The 23,293-nt window shown below is 44.2% G+C and overlaps 2 protein-coding genes and 1 long non-coding RNA gene across 4 annotated transcripts; 1 reads left to right on the top strand and 2 right to left on the bottom strand.

Moving 5' to 3' along the window:
- Nucleotides 1–1,090: 1,090 nt before the first annotated feature.
- On the bottom strand, nt 1,091–8,393 carry LOC131136054 (transcription factor Dp-1-like). The gene is made up of 12 exons (XM_058082537.1): nt 8,240–8,393; nt 6,562–6,647; nt 6,416–6,482; nt 5,587–5,708; nt 4,210–4,331; nt 3,844–4,009; nt 3,628–3,774; nt 3,475–3,543; nt 3,066–3,217; nt 2,750–2,916; nt 2,576–2,651; nt 1,091–1,864 (listed from the first exon to the last, which is right to left on the bottom strand). The coding sequence occupies exons 2-12, from the start codon at nt 6,571–6,573 to the stop codon at nt 1,726–1,728; spliced, it is 1,239 nt and encodes a 412-aa protein (XP_057938520.1). The 5' UTR covers nt 6,574–6,647; nt 8,240–8,393; the 3' UTR covers nt 1,091–1,725.
- A 6,151-nt stretch (nt 8,394–14,544) lies between these two features.
- LOC131136017 (DCN1-like protein 1) lies at nt 14,545–21,046 on the top strand. 2 transcript variants are annotated; one of them, XM_058082475.1, is made up of 7 exons: nt 14,545–14,600; nt 15,382–15,598; nt 17,163–17,331; nt 17,537–17,667; nt 18,206–18,288; nt 18,585–18,681; nt 19,864–21,046. In XM_058082475.1, exons 1-7 carry the CDS (start codon nt 14,598–14,600, stop codon nt 19,941–19,943), a joined length of 780 nt encoding a protein of 259 aa, XP_057938458.1. In that variant the 5' UTR covers nt 14,545–14,597; the 3' UTR covers nt 19,944–21,046. The 2 variants fall into 2 exon arrangements, with proteins under 2 accessions (XP_057938458.1, XP_057938459.1); XM_058082476.1 differs by lacking the exon at nt 14,545–14,600 and adding an exon at nt 14,609–14,759.
- On the bottom strand, nt 18,941–23,204 carry LOC131136020 (uncharacterized). Its single transcript, XR_009131681.1, has 3 exons — nt 23,138–23,204; nt 20,140–20,249; nt 18,941–19,939 (listed from the first exon to the last, which is right to left on the bottom strand). It is a non-coding gene; the product is annotated as an uncharacterized LOC131136020 (long non-coding RNA).
- Nucleotides 23,205–23,293: the final 89 nt, after the last annotated feature.

Genomic DNA, 23,293 nt, shown 5'->3' with positions numbered 1-23,293 from the left:
AACTAGCAGCTTGGAGCCTATTTTAACTCACAGTTCAAAGCAAAACCATCAGCCAAGACATGGCTCGCATCTAAAACAAACATTCCTATGCCAATGTACCTCCATATAAATGACAATGCCTTCGCTTCTCTGCGGTAAGTTGACATAAGTGCAAAAATTCAGTTCAGACACTTTGCAATGACAAATTAAGTTCCATTTCCTGCTCAACCATCAAAGTGTGATGGTTACCATCACACTTTTCCTACTTTATTCCCCAGGGGGTTATTGTCATTGTTACATGTACAACTAAGTTGAAGGTGCATTCTAAGATGCTGTAAAATAAATCATGTTAAAAGACAAAGGATAAATAGAGCAGTCTCTCACTTCAGACACTACGGGAATCATGTTGCTAGTCAGCGTCAGATATGGTTGTAGTTTGCATTACTGAAGTCCTCAGTTTCACACAAATAAAAAGGGTACAAATATGGTGCATATATTGATAGTATGAGATGAAGTTGCCAGGGAGGAGAAGGGAAAGACCAAAGAAGGAAGGAGCAAGATGTACCAACACGTGTGATCTGTTGTGGTGACCAGATGGGTCCAGCTGAAAGTAGAAGACGAATCAATGTGTGGTTCTTTCCTCGTAAACTGCCCGAGACTGAAATCAACATGGTCTCTGCTGGTTGCAGTCCAGTAGTGCGCTTCACCACACAATCAACGTTTTGATATCACTCACAGACCAATTAGAGAAACATTTAAAACAATCTATATTTAATTTGAAAACTTATATTAGATTACAGAACAGGGTATTTGGAAGAAGTCGGTACATGTGTTGCTCAGTTTTAAAAGGGAGAGATCTTTGAAGGAGTACACAAAGACCTATACAACCAACCATACATTAGTTACATGGATATTGTCTGATGGTCTAGTGTCTTTACCACTGGCCTCTAAAGAATACTATGAAGCTACAATCATTAACAGGGTTCATAAATGTCATCAACAAAGCTTATTTACCTATCAGGAACCTGGGTTATGAAAAGTCATTACCTTGCTGGTGGCATTATTTTGTAAACACTACCAAAGTGTTAGGCAGGGTGATGAATGGGAATTCCTCAACTGACATAAGAAAAAAAAAAAAACTAGCAAAAAATATAAGAAAAGCAGCTGCCTACAAGAAGAGAAGGGAGCCAGCTCAACAGAATGATAAATGGAACAACCATTTCAACCTATTGCCCAGAACCAAACAAAAACAAAAGCATCAACACACGATGGAGCCCCGTCATAGGACGCCATGGCGGCATGTTCAAGCAAACACTTTGGCCGTCTTTGAACATTATAGATCATCATGTTGCTCGCGGGAACAGCAACAAAACGAGGTTTTCTTCCACCCATTCGCCAACAGCAATAATGTTGTTTTGTTTTTCATGCGATGGATTCTTGAACAAATGACTTCAGCTTTGAGGTCAGGCCACACGCTACAGTTCCCAGTACCAAACCTCCATCGGAGCTGCGGTGCATGTACAAGTCATTCGGGAGAGGAGAGAGCGGACGAGGACCCCCCCCCCCACTCCTGTTCTTTCAATTCTCATCTACAGCCCTGAGAAAACCAGACAAAACAAGAATGGGGGTGTTGAAAAAGGGTAGCGGGAGAAAAAAAAAGAAATGTGGCAGGTGGGACTGTTTCCCAGGTGGCGGCGGAAATGGTTTGAGAAACTGTGCTTCTTGGGGTGGCGAGGTGCAGACAGCTTAATCTTCGTCATCGTTCTCATCATACTCATCCTCGTCGTCATCGTCGCCCATGTAAGACACCGGGGTCTCTACACGGGAGCCGCTGTAGTGAGAGTCGTTAGAGCTGGAGGCCATGTTGCCGTCTGGGCCACCGTCGCTACAATTAGGAAGAACAAAGTGCTTACGTTTAGCTGATGGTGAAAGCCAAGTAAATTCACATGCTTTAGAGATGCCATATCTGCTCTTCAGGTGGTGTATGTGTTATGGCGACATGCTGGTATATTTAATGCCGTTTGGAAGCACCACTGTAGCATTTATCATGTATATGACACACCTGGCAATGAATTGAAGCATGGCATCCATTAGCACCCATAAATTAATGGCGGGAAGTGGCGTAAATGGGCTTATGTCATCTTGTCCTGGCGTCTTGTTGTTTTGTTTTGATGTTTTTGTTTGCTTATGTTGCTGTTATAGAACATACGGTGGAATGACATTGCCAATAAAACATTTGTTCGAACAAAGACTACACATCCATCTTCTGTACCGCTTATCCTCACAAGGGTTGCGGGTGTGCTGGAGCCTATCCCAGCTGTCTTTAGTCACCAGCCAATCACAGGACACATATAGACAAACCTAACAAAGACTATTTCTGGTTAAATGATGGCTATTTAAAGCCCATGTATATTTGTCCTTCATACAGGGGTGTCCAAACTATTGACCAGGGCCATTTGAGTCATGTAGATTTTCATTTTGGTCCATGGCGCTGTCTAATAAAATCCTTTAAAGGTTCAATATGCGGCCAACGGTGGAAAAGGTTTTGACACCCCTGTCCTGCGTAACATCTAATAGTAAGCTAAATGTGTCTCACCTGCTTGTGTAACGGGCTCCATTAGCAGAGGACGCTCCAGTGATGTAGACGTTACTGATTGGACCCTTTGACATCTCTGGAGAAACAACGGTAAGTTATTGCGTGGGTTTGTTGTGAAGGAGAAGCAGGAAGTGTGTGGTTGACACGTCAGCAATAGCAACAACAGACACTGACCAATGACGTAGGGCTCCAGAGCCTTTGGCACCAGGCTACGTGCAACCTTCAGATCCTCTGGAGAGCACTTGCCCACCTCCAAACCACAAGCCATGCCCATACGCTTCAGCACCTCGATGTCATCGTGGATCTCAAACATACTGTCAAAGTTGAACAGATACTCGAACCTGCAAAGAAGCACAGTTGCACAAGTAGTGATTGACAGCAACTGCCATCACACAAAGAGCAGGATAGTCTAGTATGAAGCGAGGTTAAAATTAGTTTAGTAGCATGTATACATTAACTTATACCAACGAGGGTGAGCAAAATAACGTACTTGTCATTGGAGATGCTGCAGTCGATGACTGTTTTCTTGCTGGTGTTGACAATGATGAAGGGTAGGTGTATTATGGAGTTGGGAGGTGGAGGTCTGTTTGCCTGCTGCTCGCTCTGTCGGTTCCTCTGCACAAGGTTCTTGAACGCTATTTGCTGCAAGACAAGAATTTTCCTAAAAGTTGCAAGCCAAATATGGATAAAAGGTGCTGTAACAGAATCTATAATTGTCTGCTTGCGTCGGCGTGCCCACATCAAACCAGTTTGACAAAAGCAACTATAATTTGTTAAGCCTATTTTTTGCTGATGTCAGACCAATATTCAATATTAATATTAGATCGGGACACCTTTAGTCGTCATCATTGTAAAGGCTGCATGAGGAAGAAGCGATCCATTTGTTCATAGAGACCCACCTGCAGTATAAGCTCCTGAAGCTGTGACTGTTTCTGTTTGATCCTCTCCAGCCGCCTCTGTCGTTCCACCTGTCATCCAGACAAAAGCCATTCTTGTATAAAAAAAAGGCCTAAAGGAAGTTACGTGTGGCGAGTGTTTTATATAAATTGTACCTCGAGGTTTTGGCACTCCTGTGCAGAATTGGTGGGCAGGCCGATCCACTTGATTTCTTTCTTCTCTTTGGAGATGATATTCATGGCCATGAGGACGTTAAGGGCGTCGTACACACGCCGCCGAATGTTCTTCTGGTCATACACGTGCTAGAGGAAATAAAATAATAATATTTAGAAATCATCCGAGAGAATCTGGCTCCCATCGGCAGCACTCACTGAATCATTGGGTGACATGTGGTTGTCACCAGAGCTGAATTCTGCCACCAGTTCATCTGCCACTTCATTGTAGGTGGTGACTCCCTTCTTCTGCACCTTCTCGCACACTTTCATGGAGAAATGCCTCAAGCCTTTACCATTCTTCTCCCCTTTCTTGCCACGTTTCCTGTCAACAACAAGCACAGTGTGTTGATTAGGCTGGGGCATCGTTTGAATTTGAACAATTCCGGTTCCTAGTGATTCTTGAAACTTGTCCTTCTACGTTGGTGTTTGGTTCGCGGACTCGATGGCCAACCCTAGTGTTGACCATTATACATAAAATGCAACTTTGCTTACACCATGGTGTCCATGTTTGAGTCGACTTACCCTGACGACCAAGGGGAAGCATCTGAAGGTTGAGTTTGAGTGAGGAACTGGGAGTTGGGTGTGTGTGGACTGTTGACCAGTATGGTATTCGATACTGTTGGCCTCTGAGGTGTTCCAATCACCTGGAAAAGACAAACAAGTTTAAATTTCCACTTTATTATTTACATCTCTTTCTTATTCTTGGCTTCTATCAGTAACAGTGTAGTTGGAGGTGGGCCTGATTCTTCCCCGTTTGCGTATCCACCTCAAATGGTCTACACATATGCCTGAACACCTCAGCCGAAGCAGACATGCACTAGTTTGCACTTGTTGTACAGCTGCAAGTCCACGCTGCTGAGTACTTTCTTGGTTGGATGTTTTTATTTTCAACAGTTCTTTTGTTTTGGTCTGTTGGTTCATTAAATTTTATTCCCAAGAAGAAACAGGGTCTCTGTGAGCTTCAACAGTTCAAATTTAACTTTTTTTCCCCAGACTAAAAGAGCACACCCATTTCAAATCCATACTGGCAAAAAATGAAATCTGGAGGCGCAGAATTACCTGCACAGTATATTATTTTTTTCAAGGCCTTTTCACAGTGGAATACAAAATGTTTAACCCAACTAAAAACACCAGATAGATAGAGAAAACATTTAAGCAAAACTGAAGTTTCTGTATTTGTTTTAAACAAATGTTAATACATTTTTAAGAACTTCCAAAACCGTATTTCACACATTTTATAAGATTTTTAAAATTACATTCATTGAAATTATTAGAATTTCAGACATTGAGACCCGTCAGATACACCTCAACTTATTTTCCCAAAAGGATATCAATCATACGCCAAATAAAAATGTGTAAGGCCAATGATACAATAAAAAAAGTACATAAAAAGATAAAACTGCACCCAAAAAATGGTAAAACCCCGTCCTCAAGTGAGTTTTGCTGGCCAGAGCAAGTTGGCTCTGCTCCACTTTTTCTTCCAGGATTGTGTAACCCTACTGAAAGGCTAATGATCAAGATATTTTTGCTTACTTACTGAAATAACCAATATTAAGAAGGTGATGTATAATATAATGAAGGAAAGACAACTAAGGCATGTTGAAGGTAGATGCTCGATTCCGTCTCTAAAGGTGATATCTAATCTGATTTTCATGATGTATAGATTCCACGTATATAATGGGATGACAGATGTAATCCTGCTGACTGTAGAGTTGCCAAGCTTAGGATCAAGTGCAGCTACTCTTCAGTAGCCAGGTCACCTCACAATGATAATGGAGGGGGCTTAGACAGGAGTAAGACAACAGAGAAAGTTGGAGAGATGGTATGTCCATACTTGCTTCTGTGCACTCCCCCCTCCCCCTATAATGCATCGTTGCCCAGCGTGGATGCAGGACTTACCATGTGTGGTATATGTTGCATGTGTGCAGCAATATTCACATTAGATGGCCCAAGTGTTTTGGGAAGGAGCTGCTTGGCCAAGGGGGCGGTTGCAGGCTGGACAGCGACCAAAGACAGGACACCTAGCAGGAGACACGAGAGGACAGATAGTTATCACTGCCCCCTGTTGGCAGACGAAACAGCTAATCTAAGATCACAGTCTGTACCCTATTTCCTGTTCTATGATCATCAGTACATTTGTAGGTTTTGCCATCACTGGTAGCCTTTTGTACTGGCATCAGAAAGCCAAATACTTGGTCGTGGTCTCACATTATACGAGGAAGGAAAAATCAAGTGGAAGTTCTGAGCTGGGACCACAACATCTTTTCTTTGAGCATGGAAAAAAACTTGGCAAATAACCTGTCGTTTCTAATTAAATGTACATTCATATTTGATTATGATGAAAACAAGTTGGTGAAATGTACAAAACAATGTCATTATCAAAGTACTTTACACAGAGGGAAAGGATTTGGGGACAGACCTTCCCAACCATTTCCATATAAAACAGGTTGTGATAAATGTCAATATCTACTTTTAACAATGAATACAGTTCATACAATTTTGTACCTGATGTTGCAACAATGTTGCATCGTTCAAACAAATGCACTTTTAGTGTGAGGTCAGAAAGTCAAAGGAAAAAAACAGTAGTATGAGAGGTCTATTTATTTCAAGACCTTTTGATTGAACTGCGTATGTATGTGTACGGTATCTCACAAGTGTAGTCACTTTGGAGAGATACTAATTGTAAATCTAGCATGACATTGTCCCCTGTATTCGGTGCTGCTACTACCTTTACTGGGGCTCAGATTCTGATCAATGAAAACCTTCAGTTCTCCGTTTGTTTCTTTTAGACCAGCCTGTGAAGAAGAAGGGAAAACTAGAGTGAAAAAAAATTCTCAAAATGCAACTATGCAAAGTCAGTCACATTTCCCTTACATCTTTAGCCATGATCCCAAAGGACCGGGGAAGTGGAGCCTCAATTGGAAAGGAATATTTTCTTCAATGTTTCACTAGTCAGACCTCTAGGAGGAGAACACAGATCAGATATACTTGATACCTGGGAATCAATAACAGACCTTTATACAGCAAGGATACGTGTGGTCCTCGGAAAAAGCCATTGCAGCTCTAAATAAAAATGTACATAGTGGAAAGTTTAGTCTGACCCTAAAAATGACAATGTACAGTATTCACATTCCTGCGTGTGTGTTTTTTCTTCCATTTGGTGTACAAGTGAACATATACTTAGCTTAAACAAAGCATCACAAACCATGAAACGAGCATATTGAGGAAAGGGGTTTAATTTCTGCCAACTTTTTTTAAGGAAAGCAAAAAATTAACTTTTAGTGGTGTAAAGTGCACAAGGCCTACTCCAGGTACCGTCCGGAGAAAGAGGAGGAGAGACGTTGACGAACTTCTGCTACAGGTCACTGACAACACAAAACACACGCTAACTTCTCGCAAATCCGCTGCTAGCACAACACTAGTACGTAGTCGGAGGAATAAACATTACACTTGGCATTGTGTCATGCAAAGGAGAACAACTCTTTTGTTGAGGCGCGGCTAGCTAACCGATACCGCTAACCTCACCGTGGCTGGATACAGCTCGCTGCTGCTAGCTTGGGAAGCTAATGCACGCTATGAAAGCCGTTCTTGGCCAAAAGAATCGCCCAGTTATTTATTCCCGATTTACCCCGAGGCCACCATCGGACACCAATGTGGGAATTTAGCAGCATTTGAGATAAGTTGCGGGAGCGATTATGTGCACTTACAAGTGCACTATTATGCTTCTTCGACGGCTGTTGTTGGCATTTGAGAGCGGAGGAAGAGGAGGTCTAAATCCTTTAGCAAACAGGAAACATACTGAGCGAAGTCAAACTACTTTACTGACAATTTATGCCGTTACGTGGGACTAAAATGGGCAGTTTGATTGATTTTTTGTAATAATAGACAATTGTGGCGTTATCAAATGCAGTTTCATATCAGTATGACTACACACAGGTTGAGATATTTTTGACACATAACTGACTTAAAACAGTAGTGGATAAGGGTTGATGTGAAGCCATGATGTATATCCGGCATCGGCAATTAGATTCCCTGCCACGATAACTTTATTTACTATACATACGGGCAATTTCCACAGTAAAACTTGATTTTTGTTCATTAAACGTCACATGACCTACAAAGTACACTTGATTGTGTTCCGGGAAGCGATTGCTCCAGTGGTTTTGCCAGCAATATACTGTCTTCGCCGTTACGATAGACACATTTGTCAAGTTAGAGTTACGTCACTTTCTCGAAAGGTAAAAGAGCAACCCCTTAGAAGAGTGGAGTTGTAGCACTCGAGGGTAGGGAGGGGGCGTTAGTTAGCATTGCCTTGAGTGAGTTAGCAACGTGCTAACTCCACCAATGGTGCTTTGTTAGCCGACTAGCTAGTAGCAAGTAAGCTAGCAGCCAAGCTAACGCACAGCTGTCACTGGAGTTAGCCTAACATTTTAAGCCGGTTAACCGAAGTCATCGAGTCATTTTGTGGTATAAACACAACCTCCGTGCAGTGTTCTTGTCATTGGCCTACATGAAAATATACGTTGGCACACATTTTTAAAACACGACTTACCCGCTCCACAAGTTAGCAAGTGGCGTTAGCTTCTTCTGTCCACTCTCTCGACTAGCCTTGCTACGGCAGCGCGACTCACAATCTGATCTTGGCGGTGTCTGGCTTCAGCTGTCTCTGATTGGCCGCTTTCGGTGAGACGTAATCCAAGCAGGCCGAATAGCCCCCGCCCAGAACCTACATCGACGCTCCCATTGGATAATATAATCGCGACACTGCCCCATGCCGTATAGGAGGTGACATTGCTAGGTGGCCTAGTTCACCAGCGGCCTGAAGTTAGGTTTGACTTGCCAAATTACATTAAAAATTTAGAATTTTTCAAACCACTATGATGGGAGATAGGTTTTATGTTTGTCATACATACCCATATCATTATCATTGTCTAACAGTGACATTGTACTTTCTCTTTCTTCAAACTTGTTTCATTATTCAACATGCGTCATATGAGTGTCCTACTTTCTATTCATCCACCTTTTCAGTCTCTTCGCTGTACAACAAAACAATGAAGGCTGACTGTGACAGATACTCTATCAGCATCAGTTGTTGTGCACAGTGCATTCACACAGATAAAACTAAATTGAGCCCTAGAGCACAACTTGATTAACTGGAGATGATAAGATGTTTATGACTTAGTCATGTAAATCCATCCATTTTCTACACTGCTTATTTCATTAGGGTCACCAGTGAGCTGGAGCCTATCCCAGCTGAGTTTGTTGTTCCAACAAGATTTGACCCACAGTGTTGCCCTCCAGACAGTGATTCTCATGATTGCATATGTATTGTAATGACCCTTAGGGGTATTATGTGTTACGTGTTATGTTGTATTTGCACATGTGTTGCCATTGAGAGATATGTTCCGGGTTGGGAAGGAATAGGGGTGGCGGACAGGAAGTGGAAGAGAGAGAGACCGCATGTGAGAGAGTTGTAGGCGTGGGTAATGGCCGCAACAGTAGCCCTTGTTAAGAATTGTCCCCTGTGAGCCTTAAATAAAAACCGGCTGTTGTTCCGCCTGTCTGGTCTGGTGTTTGGCCGAGCGAAGAGTGTTACAGTATGAAATTATCAATAAGAATGATATGAATACAATTACTGTTACACTGGTGTCAGAAGGGTTTTTACGGACCTGCGTCGGGAACTAGTGTTGCTGAGTGAGGACTCGTCGCGCACACTATGTCGACGGCCAAGGTGAAGGAGGAGGAAGGGGAAGAAATGGATCTTCGTTCGTCCAGACGCCGGGTCAGGGAGGAGGCAAGACAGCTGGCCGCTGAGGCAGGATTCGCGCCATCTTTCGCGCGGCGGGCGAACTTTGGACACCATGACGGCAGCATGGACGAAGTTGGAGCGGCACGTGACGTAAACAAAGATGGCGGCGCCCATGTCTGCGGCGTGCCGGCGAATATAAAGACGCCGAAATTTAACGCCAAATCGGCATGGGAGGTATTCCAAGCCCAATTTGAACTTTTGGCTGAAGCAGCCGGGTGGTCCTATAAACAGAGAGCCCTGCAGTTAGCTCTTTGCCTGTCGGATGAGGCTGCTGAATGCCTGCTCCTGTTAAGTCACGAGGAGAGGGGGGACTACACGTCACTGCTGGGGGCGGTACGGACGGTACAACCAGCCTGTGTTGCTACGCTCAGAGTTCCACAATAGACACAGACGGCCCGGAGAGTCCTTGCGTGTCCTGGCACACGATATAGAGTGTCTTTGCAAGCGAGCGTATGACAATATGCCGACGTTCGTGCGCGCAGAGCTTGCTAGGGACCAGTTTCTGCAAGCTCTCAGCCCCAAAGAGCTGCGTATCCAGACCCAGCTGGAGCAACCCGGCACACTGAGTGAGGCTCTGGAGCTGGCATCAAAAAGAGAGATGCTAAGTGTGGACGGGGGGAGGAGCAAGGAGTTTTCAGTAGCTCGAGTCACAGCGACCAGCGAGTGGCTGGAGCAGCCAGAAGGACCGCAAGCTGTGGTGCAAGCAGCTGTCCTGCAGTCGGCTGCCCCAGTTGGCCACAGACGTCGTCGACCACAGACATGTTGGGGCTGTGGAGTGGAAGGACACCTGTGGGCTGGACCCATGTCGGGGACTTTTGCCACATCCCAGTGACAATAGCAGGCAAGAGGTGCACAGCTCTCCTGGACACGGGGTCCAACGCAACGCTGGTACGGCCTGACACTGTCCCTACAGGGGCTGCCCTGGAACCTACTGTGGTCCAGCTGAGGACGGTGACTGGGGCGCTGGCTCCGATGAGAGGACGCGGAGTATTCCAGTTCGAAGTGGGCGACCGCTCAGTGCCTTTTACTGCATGGGTGGCGGAGGTGCAGGAGGCTTGCATCCTGGGGCTGGACTTCCTGAGAGCCATTGGCGCAGTGCTGGACTTGGGCACCAGCGCCCTGTTGCTTCCTGGGGGAGGTGTGGTAAAGCTGACATCATCCACAGCACGCTCGACCACCCCCGCTGTGACGGCCAGCACCATAAAGACAGCAGTAGCACCACCACAGGAACTGCAGCAAGGGGGGGACAAGCAGACCACTGCAGTAAAGGACATCTGGGCCAAGAATTGCGAGGGCCTAAACCATCAGCAACAGCAGAGGCTATGGCAGTTGCTGCTGGACTATAAGGACATTTTCGCACTGGAGGAGAACGACGTGGGCATAACTCACCTGGTGGAGCACACCATTGACACCGGTGATGCTCAGCCCGTCAAAGTGCGCCCTCGCCGCATGCCATTAGCCCGCCAGGAGGCGGCAGACAGAGAGCTGGCCAAAATGCTTAAAGCCGGCATAATAGAGCCCTCCGACAGCCCGTGGGCCTCCGCTGTTGTGATGGTGCCCAAGAAGAACAGCTCAAGGATGCGCTTTTGCGTTGATTACAGGCCTCTGAACAAGGTCACCAGAAAAGACTCTTACCCCCTCCCCAGAATTGATGAGTCCCTGGACTTGGTGGCTGGGTCCTCGTGGTTCTCCACCCTGGACCTGCGAAGTGGGTACTGGCAAGTTCCGCTGGCCCAGGAGTCCAAACGAAAGACTGCTTTTTGCACATCTGGAGGTCTGTGGCAGTTCAAAGTTATGAGCTTCGGCCTGTGTAACGCCCCTGCAACCTTCGAGAGGTTAATGGACAGAGTGCTTGCAGGCGTCCCACGTCGGAGGTGCTTGGTGTACCTTGATAACCTGTTGGTGCATGGGAGCTCATTTGAGGCAAGATTGGAGGGAGGAGGTGGAGTTTCTAGGCCACAAATTGGGACGGGAAGGCATCTGCACACTGGACGAAAAGATCAATTCCATCAAAAACTGGCCCACCCCCACAGACCAGACTCAGCTCAAAAGTTTCCTGGGCCTAGCTTCCTATTATAGGAGGTTTGTGAGGGGATTTTCGTCCATCGCCGCACCCCTCTTCAACCTGTTGCGGAAAAACTGTGACTTCAGCTGGTCTGCGGAATGCCAACAGGCATTTGACACCCTCAGGAGAGCTCTGACTGAGTCCCCAGTTCTCGCCCCACCCGACTCTTCCGTCCCTTTTATACTGGACACAGATGCCAGCAACGTCGGGCTGGGAGCTGTGCTGTCGCAGAGAGGGCCAGAGGGAGACAGAGTGGTTGCGTACTTCAGCCGCGTCCTGAGTAGGAGTGAACGGCGCTATTGTGTCATGAGGCGAGAACTCCAGGCAGTGGTAGTGGCAATAAGACATTTCAGGTACTACCTGTGTGGTACACCCTTCATCATCCGGACAGACCACGCGGCACTGCAGTGGCTGATGTCGTTCAAGGAGCCAGAGGGCCAAGTGGCACGTTGGCTGGAGGAGCTCCAGTCTTTCAATTTCACTGTGGAGCACAGAGCTGGTGCACACCACAGCAATGCGGATGCGCTCTCTCGCCGTCCATGTGCTGCAGTTGGCTGCCGCTTTTGCGAGAAGAGAGAGGAGCGAGAGAAAGAGCTCACGCAGATGGACGAAGGAACGCAACGCCGCTGCAGAACACTCCAGGCCGTGGACACGGTGGACTGGAGAGCAGGACAAGAGCAAGACCTGGAGCTAACACCGGTGTTACATTGGCTGCAGCAGGAGCAGAGACCGCCCTGGGACCAGGTCACAGGGCTCTCCATCTTCACGAAAGGACTGTGGGCCAAGTTTCAGACTCTTCGGCTGAAAGACAACGTGCTGCAGCGAGCATGGCGAGATCCAGATACGGGAGAGGACAGGTGGCAGATTGTGGTGCCCAAGCCCTTGAGGACAGCTGTGATGGAAGCCTGCCATGGGGGCACTGGCTCGGGCCACTTCGGCGTTGCCAAGTCCCTCCGGCGCCTGAGGCAGAGCTACTACTGGGGACAGCAGCGCAGAGATATAGAGGACTTCTGCCGCAGCTGTGACGCTTGCTCCGCTCACAAGGGGCCGCTGGACCAATCTCACGCACCACTTCAGCAGCAGCTGGCGGGGGCACCGATGGAGAGGGTGGCCATAGACGTCATGGGGCCCTTCCCCCGCACAGAGAGGGGTAACAGGTATGTCTTAGTGGCCATGGACTATTTCACAAAATGGCCAGAGGCATATGCTGTTCCTGACCAAGAGGCTGAAACTGTAGCAGACGCCTTAGTGGAGGGGATGTTTAGCAGGTTTGGAACGGCCACCACTCTGCACAGTGACCAGGGCCGTAATTTTGAATCAAGGGTGTTTGCGGCCCTGTGCGACCGACTAAACATGCAGAAGACCCGCACAACCCCCCTCCATCCACAGAGTGACGGCCTGGTAGAAAGGTTCAACCGGACGCTGGCCCAACAACTAGCCATCTTGACCGCTGAGCACCAGAAGGATTGGGACGCCCACCTTCCGCTTGTCCTCATGGCCTACAGGTCGGCTGTGCAGGACTCCACCCGGTGCACACCTGCGCTGCTAATGCTAGGACGGGAGCTGCGGACACCTGCAGAGATGGCCTTTGGCAGACCACCAGATGTTCCAGCTGCTCCGCCGGGTCTGGCGTATGCCAAGAAACTGCAGGACCGGATGGAGTCCGCACACACCTTCGCCCGAGACCAGCTGGCAAAGGCCGGGTTGCGTCAGAAGCGTAACTATGACGCCACCACAAGAGGAAGACATTTCCAAGCTGGGGAGATGGTGTGGGTCTATAGCCCGAAGAGAAAAAAAGGACGGTGTCCCAAGCTGGACAGTAGCTGGGTGGGGCCCTACAGGGTGCTCGAGAGGGTGGGTGAGGTGGTCTACCAGGTCCAGCTGCCACCTAGGGGGCGGAAGGTGGTACTTCACAGAGATAGGTTGGCTCCATATAGGGGGAACGACCTTCCGCCCTTCCCAGAGGAGCGTGGCACTACCCCGCCTTGCCCCTCCCCTGCATCTGTGCCTCCACCATCAGACTATGGTTCACAACAGGGGCAGTTGCCCTATTCCCGCATCCCTGATTCGCAATCCCAAGAAGCTCGGGCATCACCGGGGAGCCCTACTCGGCCACGGAGGCGCCGTAGATTGCCTCCCCGCCTCAGAGACTGTGTTGTTCCATCGAGGACGAGGAACTTACTGTTGGGGGGGCAGTGTAATGACCCTTAGGGGTATTATGTGTTATGTTGTATTTGCACATGTGTTGCCATTGAGAGATATGTTCCGGGTTGGGAAGGAATAGGGGTGGCGGACAGGAAGTGGAAGAGAGAGAGACAGCATGTGAGAGAGTTGTAGGCGTGGGTTATGGCCGCAACAGTAGCCCTTGTTAAGAATTGTCTCCTGTGAGCCTTAAATAAAAACCGGCTGTTGTTCCGCCTGTCTGGTCTGGTGTTTGGCCGAGCGAAGAGTGTTACAGTATGAAATTATCAATAAGAATGATATGAATACAATTACTGTTAGTATAAATATTATTTTATTTATACTAACAATAAAAAATAAACCAGGGGAAATCCAAGTGTGGTAGATAGAGCCTCATCTCAGAGAAGATAATCCTGTATGATTGTGGCATAACCCAATTTCTCCATAAAACAGATTTTCAGCAGCATATTTTGTGGTGTTTTCGTTGAGCTCTGTGTCTTTTTACTCCCTCGTCATAGGAACTAACAAATTTATGTTTGACATAACTGAGGTTGATATTTGTCTCAAATTACTGCATCTCCCAGGGGAGGCCTGCCTCACACAATGAGTACCACTTGTGTAAAAGTTACTTATCTTGCAACTGCACTATCTTGTTGCACAAATAAAAAAATATTGTAAAATAAAAATATTAAATACGAAAAAAATATTGTCTCATGCAGAAATACAAATGAGTAAAAAAAAAACACAAACCAAGAAAATTCACAAATTTTCCGAGCATTTTCCGAGTTTACGTCTGCGCATGCGCGTAATGAGCGGCGCTCGGGCTACTGAAGTGGTCACATAGCGGGTGTGAAAATGGTAGGTAACCAAAATAAACAATCCCACTCGTTGCGTTCGGAGGCATGATGTCGTACACGCCTAACGCGGTCTTTTTTCCACGACTTGTTCAGCTCGCGTCGTGTTTGGGTCCTGTTGTCATTTACCACTGTGTGGTGCTCGCTGTTGTTTTCAAGGAAGGTCAGTAGATATTTTTGGGAGCAAGCTAGCTCGGAGCTACTTGCCACAGCGTTTGCTGTTTGGCAGTTGGGCATGTTAAATTATTACAAAACCAAACGATACTTTTAGAAAGTCATGCAGACGAGTATTATTAACACATTAGCCGCGGCTAGCAGGTAGAAGTTACTAGCATTAGCCGGTGGTGTGCAGCCGATGCTAGCCTATCGTCTATTTGCTATTAGTTGGCGCACTAACTTTGTGTCAGAGCACTGAACACGTAATAGTGCTTACGACAGCCCGCTCTCAGATTACAAATTAAAGGTTGTGAGCAAACCTCAAATGTGTCATATATAGCTCGATTCCAATTATTCGAGATTGGGCTATTAATGGGTTTGTTTTTGACACTGTAGGGTGGCGTCCCATTACAAGAGTTAGTCAACAACCCCCCGCATCCCTATTTTAAAAGGACATGTTGCATTTGGACGGGACTGACTTCCAGCGTGTCCCAAGTGTCTTCTGAATGTCTGTGGAAGTGTTACTGTGGCCGCTCGCTTGTCTCTGCATTTACTTTGCGTTGTTATCAGCGCTGCGGGTTGCGCCGGTATCTCTCTTTGACCGCCTGTCTGCCCTGTCACCCCCGCAGCATAAGCTCAAGTCGTCGCAGAGGGACAAGGTACGGCAGTTTATGTCCGTCACGCAGGCAGGAGAGAAGACTGCTGTGTACTGCCTCACTCAGAATGACTGGAAGCTTGAAGTGGCCACCGACAACTACTTCCAGAACCCGGACCTATATTGCAAGGAGTCCATGAAGACATCAGTTGACCGCAAGAAGCTAGAGCAGCTCTACAATCGCTATAAAGGTAAACACTGGGCTAGTCCAGTTTGTGTTTGTCTACTGTATTTGCTCAGAAAGTGTCATTGGGGATTTATTTACTCAACTGCAGAGAGTTATTAGGTGTTTATCTGAGAGGAGGCATTTGGAAGGAAGACTATTTGTAAATAGCGGTACGAGGCAACATTTAGCTCACCAAAGTAGTCAGCAGCTCATGAAGTATGTTTGAAGCACTTTTACAATAGCGGCAGGACTCCACTAGAGTGAGGGAAGGTTGGAGCGTGAGATGTTTTTGGACTGTTGTGGTGAAGAGAGAGCTGAGCCGGAAACAAAGCTCTCAATTTACCCGTCCATCTATGTTCCCACCCTCACTGGTGGTCATGAGCAAAGAACGACATCACGGTCATAAGGGATAGGATGAGGAGCTCAGTCATCCATGGAGAGGAGCCAGTTGATGTGGCTCGACCGTGTTGAGGTGCATGGTTATATGGGTTACGATTGTCGTTTTCTTGGTTAAAATCAATGGTGAGTTACATGCCGTCCTGTTGTGTCCCAAAGTCTAAACATGTTGATTTAAGCTTTGTGGAAAAGTGACTATTAGAGCTTCCTAAGGGCAGAAGACCAAAAAAGGGTCACTTTTATTTACAGTGGGACCTTGGTTAGTGTCATTAAGCCGTTCCAGATGGTCCAACTCTTAACCATAAGAAACCATGTAAATATTCTGTTCTAGAAAGCCAAAAATGTTAACACAAAACACCATTTTAGTTTTCCAATAAGGGTTTTACATGCAGAAACCAATTTGAAATGCATATTAATGATGTCTGACCTATAAATGTAGTTAGAATATTGGATTCCCGTGTTAAACGATGCCAAAGTTTCAGATAAGGTTTGTGCATTTAGAAGTGAGCCCTAAAGCAGCTTGGGATGTCTGAAAACACTCGGTTTGAAAAGGCATGGTAAAACCGTTTCTTTGTGACGTTCCTGAGGGGTAGATGGTTCATAGCTGGGAAGCACTTTGGCCGTGTCACCAATCACAGCGGAGTGGGTGTGCCTGGAGGACTCAAAGGAAATGATTCAGCAAAATCTAAAAAGCTTTCTGTGCGGGATATCGTGTGTAGATGCTCTATAGGAGACCACAACTCAATACAATGGGTCGAGCATAGTGATCCTAACAGTAACCTTAAATGTTGATTTATTCCTTCCAATTGTCATTTATTTCTTTACAATTGCTTTATGCATGTAAAACTATAATTGTAAAACCATAAAAATATGTTTTGTGGTAACATTTTTGAGGGTCAACCACTGATGACATCACAGACGAGCGGCAAAGATGACTTCCGGTCCCTGTTTCTACATAGTGGCAATCGAATAGGCTGCTAAATTAGGACATTTTGTGATAAAAATGTATTAAGAAAACAGTTTGACTCACGTCGCAAATGAATAACACATAATAACACGCACACCATATGACAAATTCTGAGCAATATTTCGACATCAAACTAACTGGGACATATGCAATCTGAGGCTCCACTGTATTTGTGCACCCACGGGCCGCTATTTGACAAAAAAAGCTTGTATTTTCCCACTCCCAGATCCCCAGGATGAAAACAAGATCGGTATTGAGGGCATCCAACAGTTTTGTGACGACCTGATGTTGGATCCGGCCAGCATCAGCGTTCTGGTGGTGGCGTGGAAGTTTCGCGCTGCCACCCAATGCGAGTTCACCAGGAAGGAGTTTCTGGATGGCATGAGCGAGCTGGGGTGAGTGTTGATGTGCAGGGAATAAGCGGAGCATAAACACGTCCTGAGGGTGGGAAGGTCTATGTATATATGTTAAAATAGAAGAGTGAAATGTCGCCTACTTGTTTGCTATCGCCACTGTTGTAATTGACCTCATATGTTTATGTAGTGTTTTGTTTACTTGTTGTAAATCAAGCCTCTCTATGCCCCTCCTCCGCCCACACAGGTGTGACAGCATCGATAAACTCAAGGCCCTTTTACCAAGACTGGAACAGGAGCTAAAAGACAGTGGGAAGTTCAAGGACTTCTACCAGTTCACCTTCAACTTTGCCAAAAATCCCGGTCAGAAGGGTTTAGGTAAGGAGAGCAAACACACATGGCATTGATTTGGACATCAAGACGTAGCGTTCAGGTGCATACCAAGAAAGTATTACCCTCATAGAATTACCAGTACAAAGCAATATTGTAAGAATAAGTTGTACCATTGCAAGAAATGTCACATTTTTACAAGAATGAAGTTGTTATTGTACAATAATAAACAAACTGCAGGTCGAATCTGGTTTCTTTTGCTCATATGTATCTGATTTTTCCATGTCACTATCAACAATACAATTTAGATTTTTTTCAAATGTGACTCACACCTCATTTCTATTAGACATAAATCTGATTAATGTAGACCTCTACTGCAGTATTAAAGGTGAGGTAGCATAAATCCCACCTATATGTCATGGACAGGCGTGTTTTACCCTGTTTACCGAGACTTGGAGAACAAGAAGCTCAGTTTACAAGACGGGACGATACGAGTCTATTTTTGGGTGATGGATGTAACGGGCACACTCGGTCTAGCCCTTAACTTGAAAGATCGATCTTGTGTCTGAATTGTTTTGTTTTGTAGACTTGGAGATGGCCGTAGCTTACTGGAACCTGGTTCTGTTGGGAAGATTTAAGTTCCTCGATCTTTGGAATAGATTTCTTTTGGTGAGTCTAAATGTCAACGCAAACCACAAGCACAATAATATACTGTTATATATACTGCAATACCTCTCTTGACTTTGCCCAAAAATACTGAGGCCTCATCAGCCTCATCGCTACAGCATCACGGTGCCCGCGTGAGCAATGTTCCACACTGATTAGTTCATGCTCCTTGTCATTGTTCACTGCTAGCACTACACAGGAAGCTTGAACACTGGCCCTAGCATGTATCAGATTTATATTCAACGTGCTGAACCACAGTGTCTCTAATGTAAGCTCTCACTTGTGATTGCTGCCTTCAGGAACACCATAAACGCTCCATCCCAAAAGACACATGGAACCTGTTGCTGGACTTTGGTAACATGATAGCAGACGACATGTCAAACTATGACGAGGAAGGTAAGACAGTCAAACTTATTGTCTTCTATATATATATTCATACATGATACATGCTGTATATACAAGTGTTGGGCCATATGGACCTTAACATACATCACAATATGTTTGGGAATTAGCACAATATGATGATATAAAACTTAAATTCAGCGGAATTTGTAGCTCTAAAAAGCTACAAATCTTGAGCCATATAATGCAATACACTCAAATTGTAAACCATTTATTTATTGGTAAGAAAGCCGCTAACTTTTCTAATGGGATGTCGGCCTCTTCACACATTGCTACTAAATATTCAACAAACTGGAAGATGTAGTCACCCATGAAATTCCAACTACATATGGAAGATATTTTTATGACACTCTTGTTTTGTTTACGCAGACATAGGGCAAACAGCACTATTAATTTGAAGGATGTCACGGAAGTGTGTTCCGTGCGCGGAAAATGTCTATTTACGCCTAAGACATTAAAGCTGCGTTAAAAATAAATGCACGTTTTGTTTTTTCCCGCTCAGAATCTGCACATCTTCATCGGACATTGTAAAACGTTCTTTGCATTAAATAATTAAAACACAACATGGTGAAAATATACTCATGGAGCCCGACTCCCGCGTGCACACACACAAACTACTTGGCGTCCGAAATTAAGCTAACCCCTGCAAGCTTCTATTAACGATCTGTATGGGGAGATTCACAACTTTCGCTGGTGTTTAGCGCCATTTCAACTTTCAACACTTTGTATATCTGAATAGAAGATATCCAACCCTACTGTATACATACAAAATACATATACAAAAAATAATTTCTCTCTTGCGGTATCTCAAAATAAACTGACTAAATTATCGCTGTTTCGTGGTTGACTGTGACAGATTATTTGTCCAAAAATACCCATATTTAAACAAATTGAATGTATTTTGGCCATTTTTGTTGAAAAAATCAAATCATACAAAAACTGAGGTTCCACTGGATGGATGCTTTCATTCTGTGCAGAAATCCAATTTCTTTATTTTAATCATCGTTATTATAGTAATTGACATCCCCTTTATTATGCAAACTTTCGTCCATGTAGTAAAATGACATTTTATTCTAGCGATTTTCCTAATCACAGGAAAATTAGATGTATTTTAACTTACAATCTTGCTTGTAGAAAAATTAATATATAATTTTTTTGTGTTTTTCTTCACCGCAGGAGCGTGGCCAGTCCTCATAGATGACTTCGTGGAATTTGCTCGACCGATCGTAACAGGAACAAAACGTAAAACTCTCTAAGGAAAAAGAAAAAAAAGACTTTTTCTTTTACAGTGACTTGATAGGTTTTTGGGGTTTGTTTTTAAGACTTGTACAAGAGGCAAAAAGGTTAAAAAAAATAAACAAAAACAAGACATATACTGGACATGGACATGAGAAAGTACAACAGAAGCACTTGAAATGGTCAACTGTGAGAAGCGGCCTCTTTTTTTTTTACCTGAATGTCACATCGCCGGCATCCACTCTGGTTCCCCCTGTTGGATCCTCGATATCCTGCTCCGCTTCAGGACAGATGCTGACTCGGCGCCTGGAGAAGATAGTCCCTGGCTGCTTGTGCAAAAAAGAGGGGGGCATTTTTTTGTTTTTGTTTTGAGCTTGCCCGACCGAAACAATGACAAGAGTGCTTGGAACACCAGCACAAAAAAACACCACAAAACAGACTTTACCGTACATACTGTATCTATTGGGACAGTTTACAAAGAGCTATATGAAGAATAATATAAATACGTTGAGTTTATAAATGCTTTTATGTACAGTCATGGATTTTGATATGTGTATATATACAGTATATACGCACACACATACACATACACATGCAGGTGTGTGTGTGTGTGTATATATATAATATATATATATGTGTGTGTGTGTGTGTGTGTGTATCATGACTAGGTGGATTATGTATCGCCATATGTATAAGTGTTGTCACCTAATGCTGGAGCAAGTAAAGCCATCATGTTTTCTTGGGTGGCACTTGTCACAATAATGCTGGCCGCAACTTTCCTTTATTATCGTTTCCTTACTGCTAGGAAAGTTTTGTCTGTCAAATTAAGGATGGTGATGTGAGCAGATTAATCATGAATGAATAAGGTGGCAGCATTGTGCTCAAAGCAACACTAGCATGGAAATGGGAATACTGATCAGAATATCACTGTCCTGCCAAATGCACTCGGAAGCTATTGTCACTTTTGAAGCTGGTGTACTAGAAGTATTAAGTAGAAGTGAAAGAGTTGACAAACAAGCCTACAAAAACACTCTTCAATGCTTGGTTCTGTCCATCTGTCCAATGTGGCCGTAGACAGTGAAAGTCTTGTTCATCTAAATACAGTAATGTTTATATCAATAAAGCATGAGGACTTTTTTTCGATAAGGGTTTTTGTTGTCAAACAATGTTTTGTTTACAGTGGGTGAAAGAGTTAGCCCCTCATCCTGATTTGTCAATGTTTCAGATCAAATATAATAGATTTTAATAAGGCTGTCAAATAATAGAAGTTTCCTTTAATGGCAGTCATTTTTTTTGACGCACGATTAACGTGCGCGCCTCTGGTTTGACCCTCGGTCCACACCGTAGTTTGAAGCACGGTAACACAGTAGCCACAAGCGGGAACAAATACTGAGCAGAAATGGAGAAAGAAAATAGTATTTAGATTGGTAAAGTTAGCAGATGGCTCTTGTAGCAATACCAAAGTTATTTGTATATATTGTCGCTGTGTTTGACTTATCACAGATTACATGGCCTGCCAGAGACTGGAGCAGTGCAGATAGTTTGTACAGTCATACAGTGCTACCTTGGAATAAGAATGGCCCAACTAAACAGTGTTTACCACATTTTTACATCTCTGATGATTTTTGCATTGAACTGCCAGCTAAATTGGAGTTTCAGCTGCTATTGACGGGCTGTCGATGTGATGACCATGGCTGAAGTCCTGTGTTGTGCTAGCATTATCCAATTAACATGGAACTAGCTAAGGTTTTCAACATCTGGGTAAAACATACATACATTACAGCAATGTGATTGATCCTATTTATGATTTATAAAACTATGGCAGGAACAACATCAAATGAAAAGCACAAAATGAATACAGAACCACCATCCCGCTTGGTGGACGTTTTTCTGAGAGGTTTTATACCACAATGATGCACATTAGCACTCAAAGTCATCAAATCTTACCTTTATGCATTCCCACATAGTATCAGCATTCAGGAGCAAGTGTGAGGTGAAAGAAAAAAAGAGGGAAAATACATCTAAATACATCTATACATCCCTCTTGGAGAATGAATTGGAGAATGTAGACGGTGCGTTCAATGACCGTAAACAAAGTAGGACAAATCGCAGCTCGCATCAAACATTAAAAAACTGTGGGATTTCTAATTAAGTTACAGTATTGTAATAAAATAATATTCATTGTAATATAATGATTAATTAAATTATATATAAATATAATGTAATTTAATGTGGGTATTTTTATTTGTACATTTCATGAAGGAAAGGTGCATTGAGGAAAGTCTTCAATAAAGCTTTTTGAATGTTCCTAAATAGGCTTTTTTTTTTACTAACAAACATTTAGAATGTAAAACCAGTATCATGAATAAAAAATTGTATTTTGAGCTGACATTTAAAGAAACGTGTCAGTGTGAGAGGTCTCACCCGCTCACATTTTGTATTTGCTGAACATTTGTGGGTGACTTTAAGAGCTAATATGCTAATAATAAAGAAAAGTGGTCATAAAAAATATGCTTGTTGACTGTATTGTTTTTAATCATGGCCTATATTTCCCAAATTGATATCCCTTTACATAAAATATGATGTAATTATCGTTGTTGTTGTTTCATTTAAAAAAAACTACATTTTGTGTTCAGTTGTATTGTGAATGGCTTATATTTAAATTTGCTGTTGATGATCTGAAACATTAAATGTGACAAACATGCAAAAAAAAAAAAAATCAGGAAGGGGGCAAACACTTTTGACCACCACTGTATATCATTCATTTGCACCCTAGTTGAGATTAGTGCTAGTCTTAAATATCCACCAAATCATTTCCTAGCTGGTTTCCATGCAAATGGATGTCATTTGAAGGTCCCAGGCTGTCCCACTGGAGTCCCTCCCCTTTTCGTGATGCTGTAAGGTGAGACATTCAAAGCCAAGGCGCCTTTCTTGTTATTTATCTTGACAGGAGCACATATGAAATAGCCTATCTTGTGCAGTGCAGGTTGTTTAATGTATAGGTGGACTTTTCGTATACAATGGAGGAAGACACAAAGAGGAAAAGTGGCAGGTAAGAGTCATTATGGGATGGATTTTTCGCTTTTGAACGCTATCTTAAACAAGTAAGTAAAGTAAAGCAACTATGCAATAAAACATTACAAATTTTGGATTCACAGTTTTTTTTACTTTCCGAGCTGGATATTTTTCACCATAAACGCAACTTAAAACTTACCAGTCATCCAATCAGGGTATTTGATCTCCCAGCCAGAGAAACTCAAGCCAGAACGAGGCAGTGCCTGTCATCGGGAGAAAAGGAAAAAGAGTGGACAGAAGAAAAGCTGACCCATCTGTGGCTTTTTCTTTACAATGTGTAATCATCAATGCACTT

This window comes from Doryrhamphus excisus, chromosome 9 (assembly GCF_030265055.1).
Source record: "Doryrhamphus excisus isolate RoL2022-K1 chromosome 9, RoL_Dexc_1.0, whole genome shotgun sequence".
Lineage (NCBI taxonomy): Eukaryota > Metazoa > Chordata > Actinopteri > Syngnathiformes > Syngnathidae > Doryrhamphus > Doryrhamphus excisus.
This window is presented reverse-complemented; position numbering and strand designations above follow the sequence as displayed.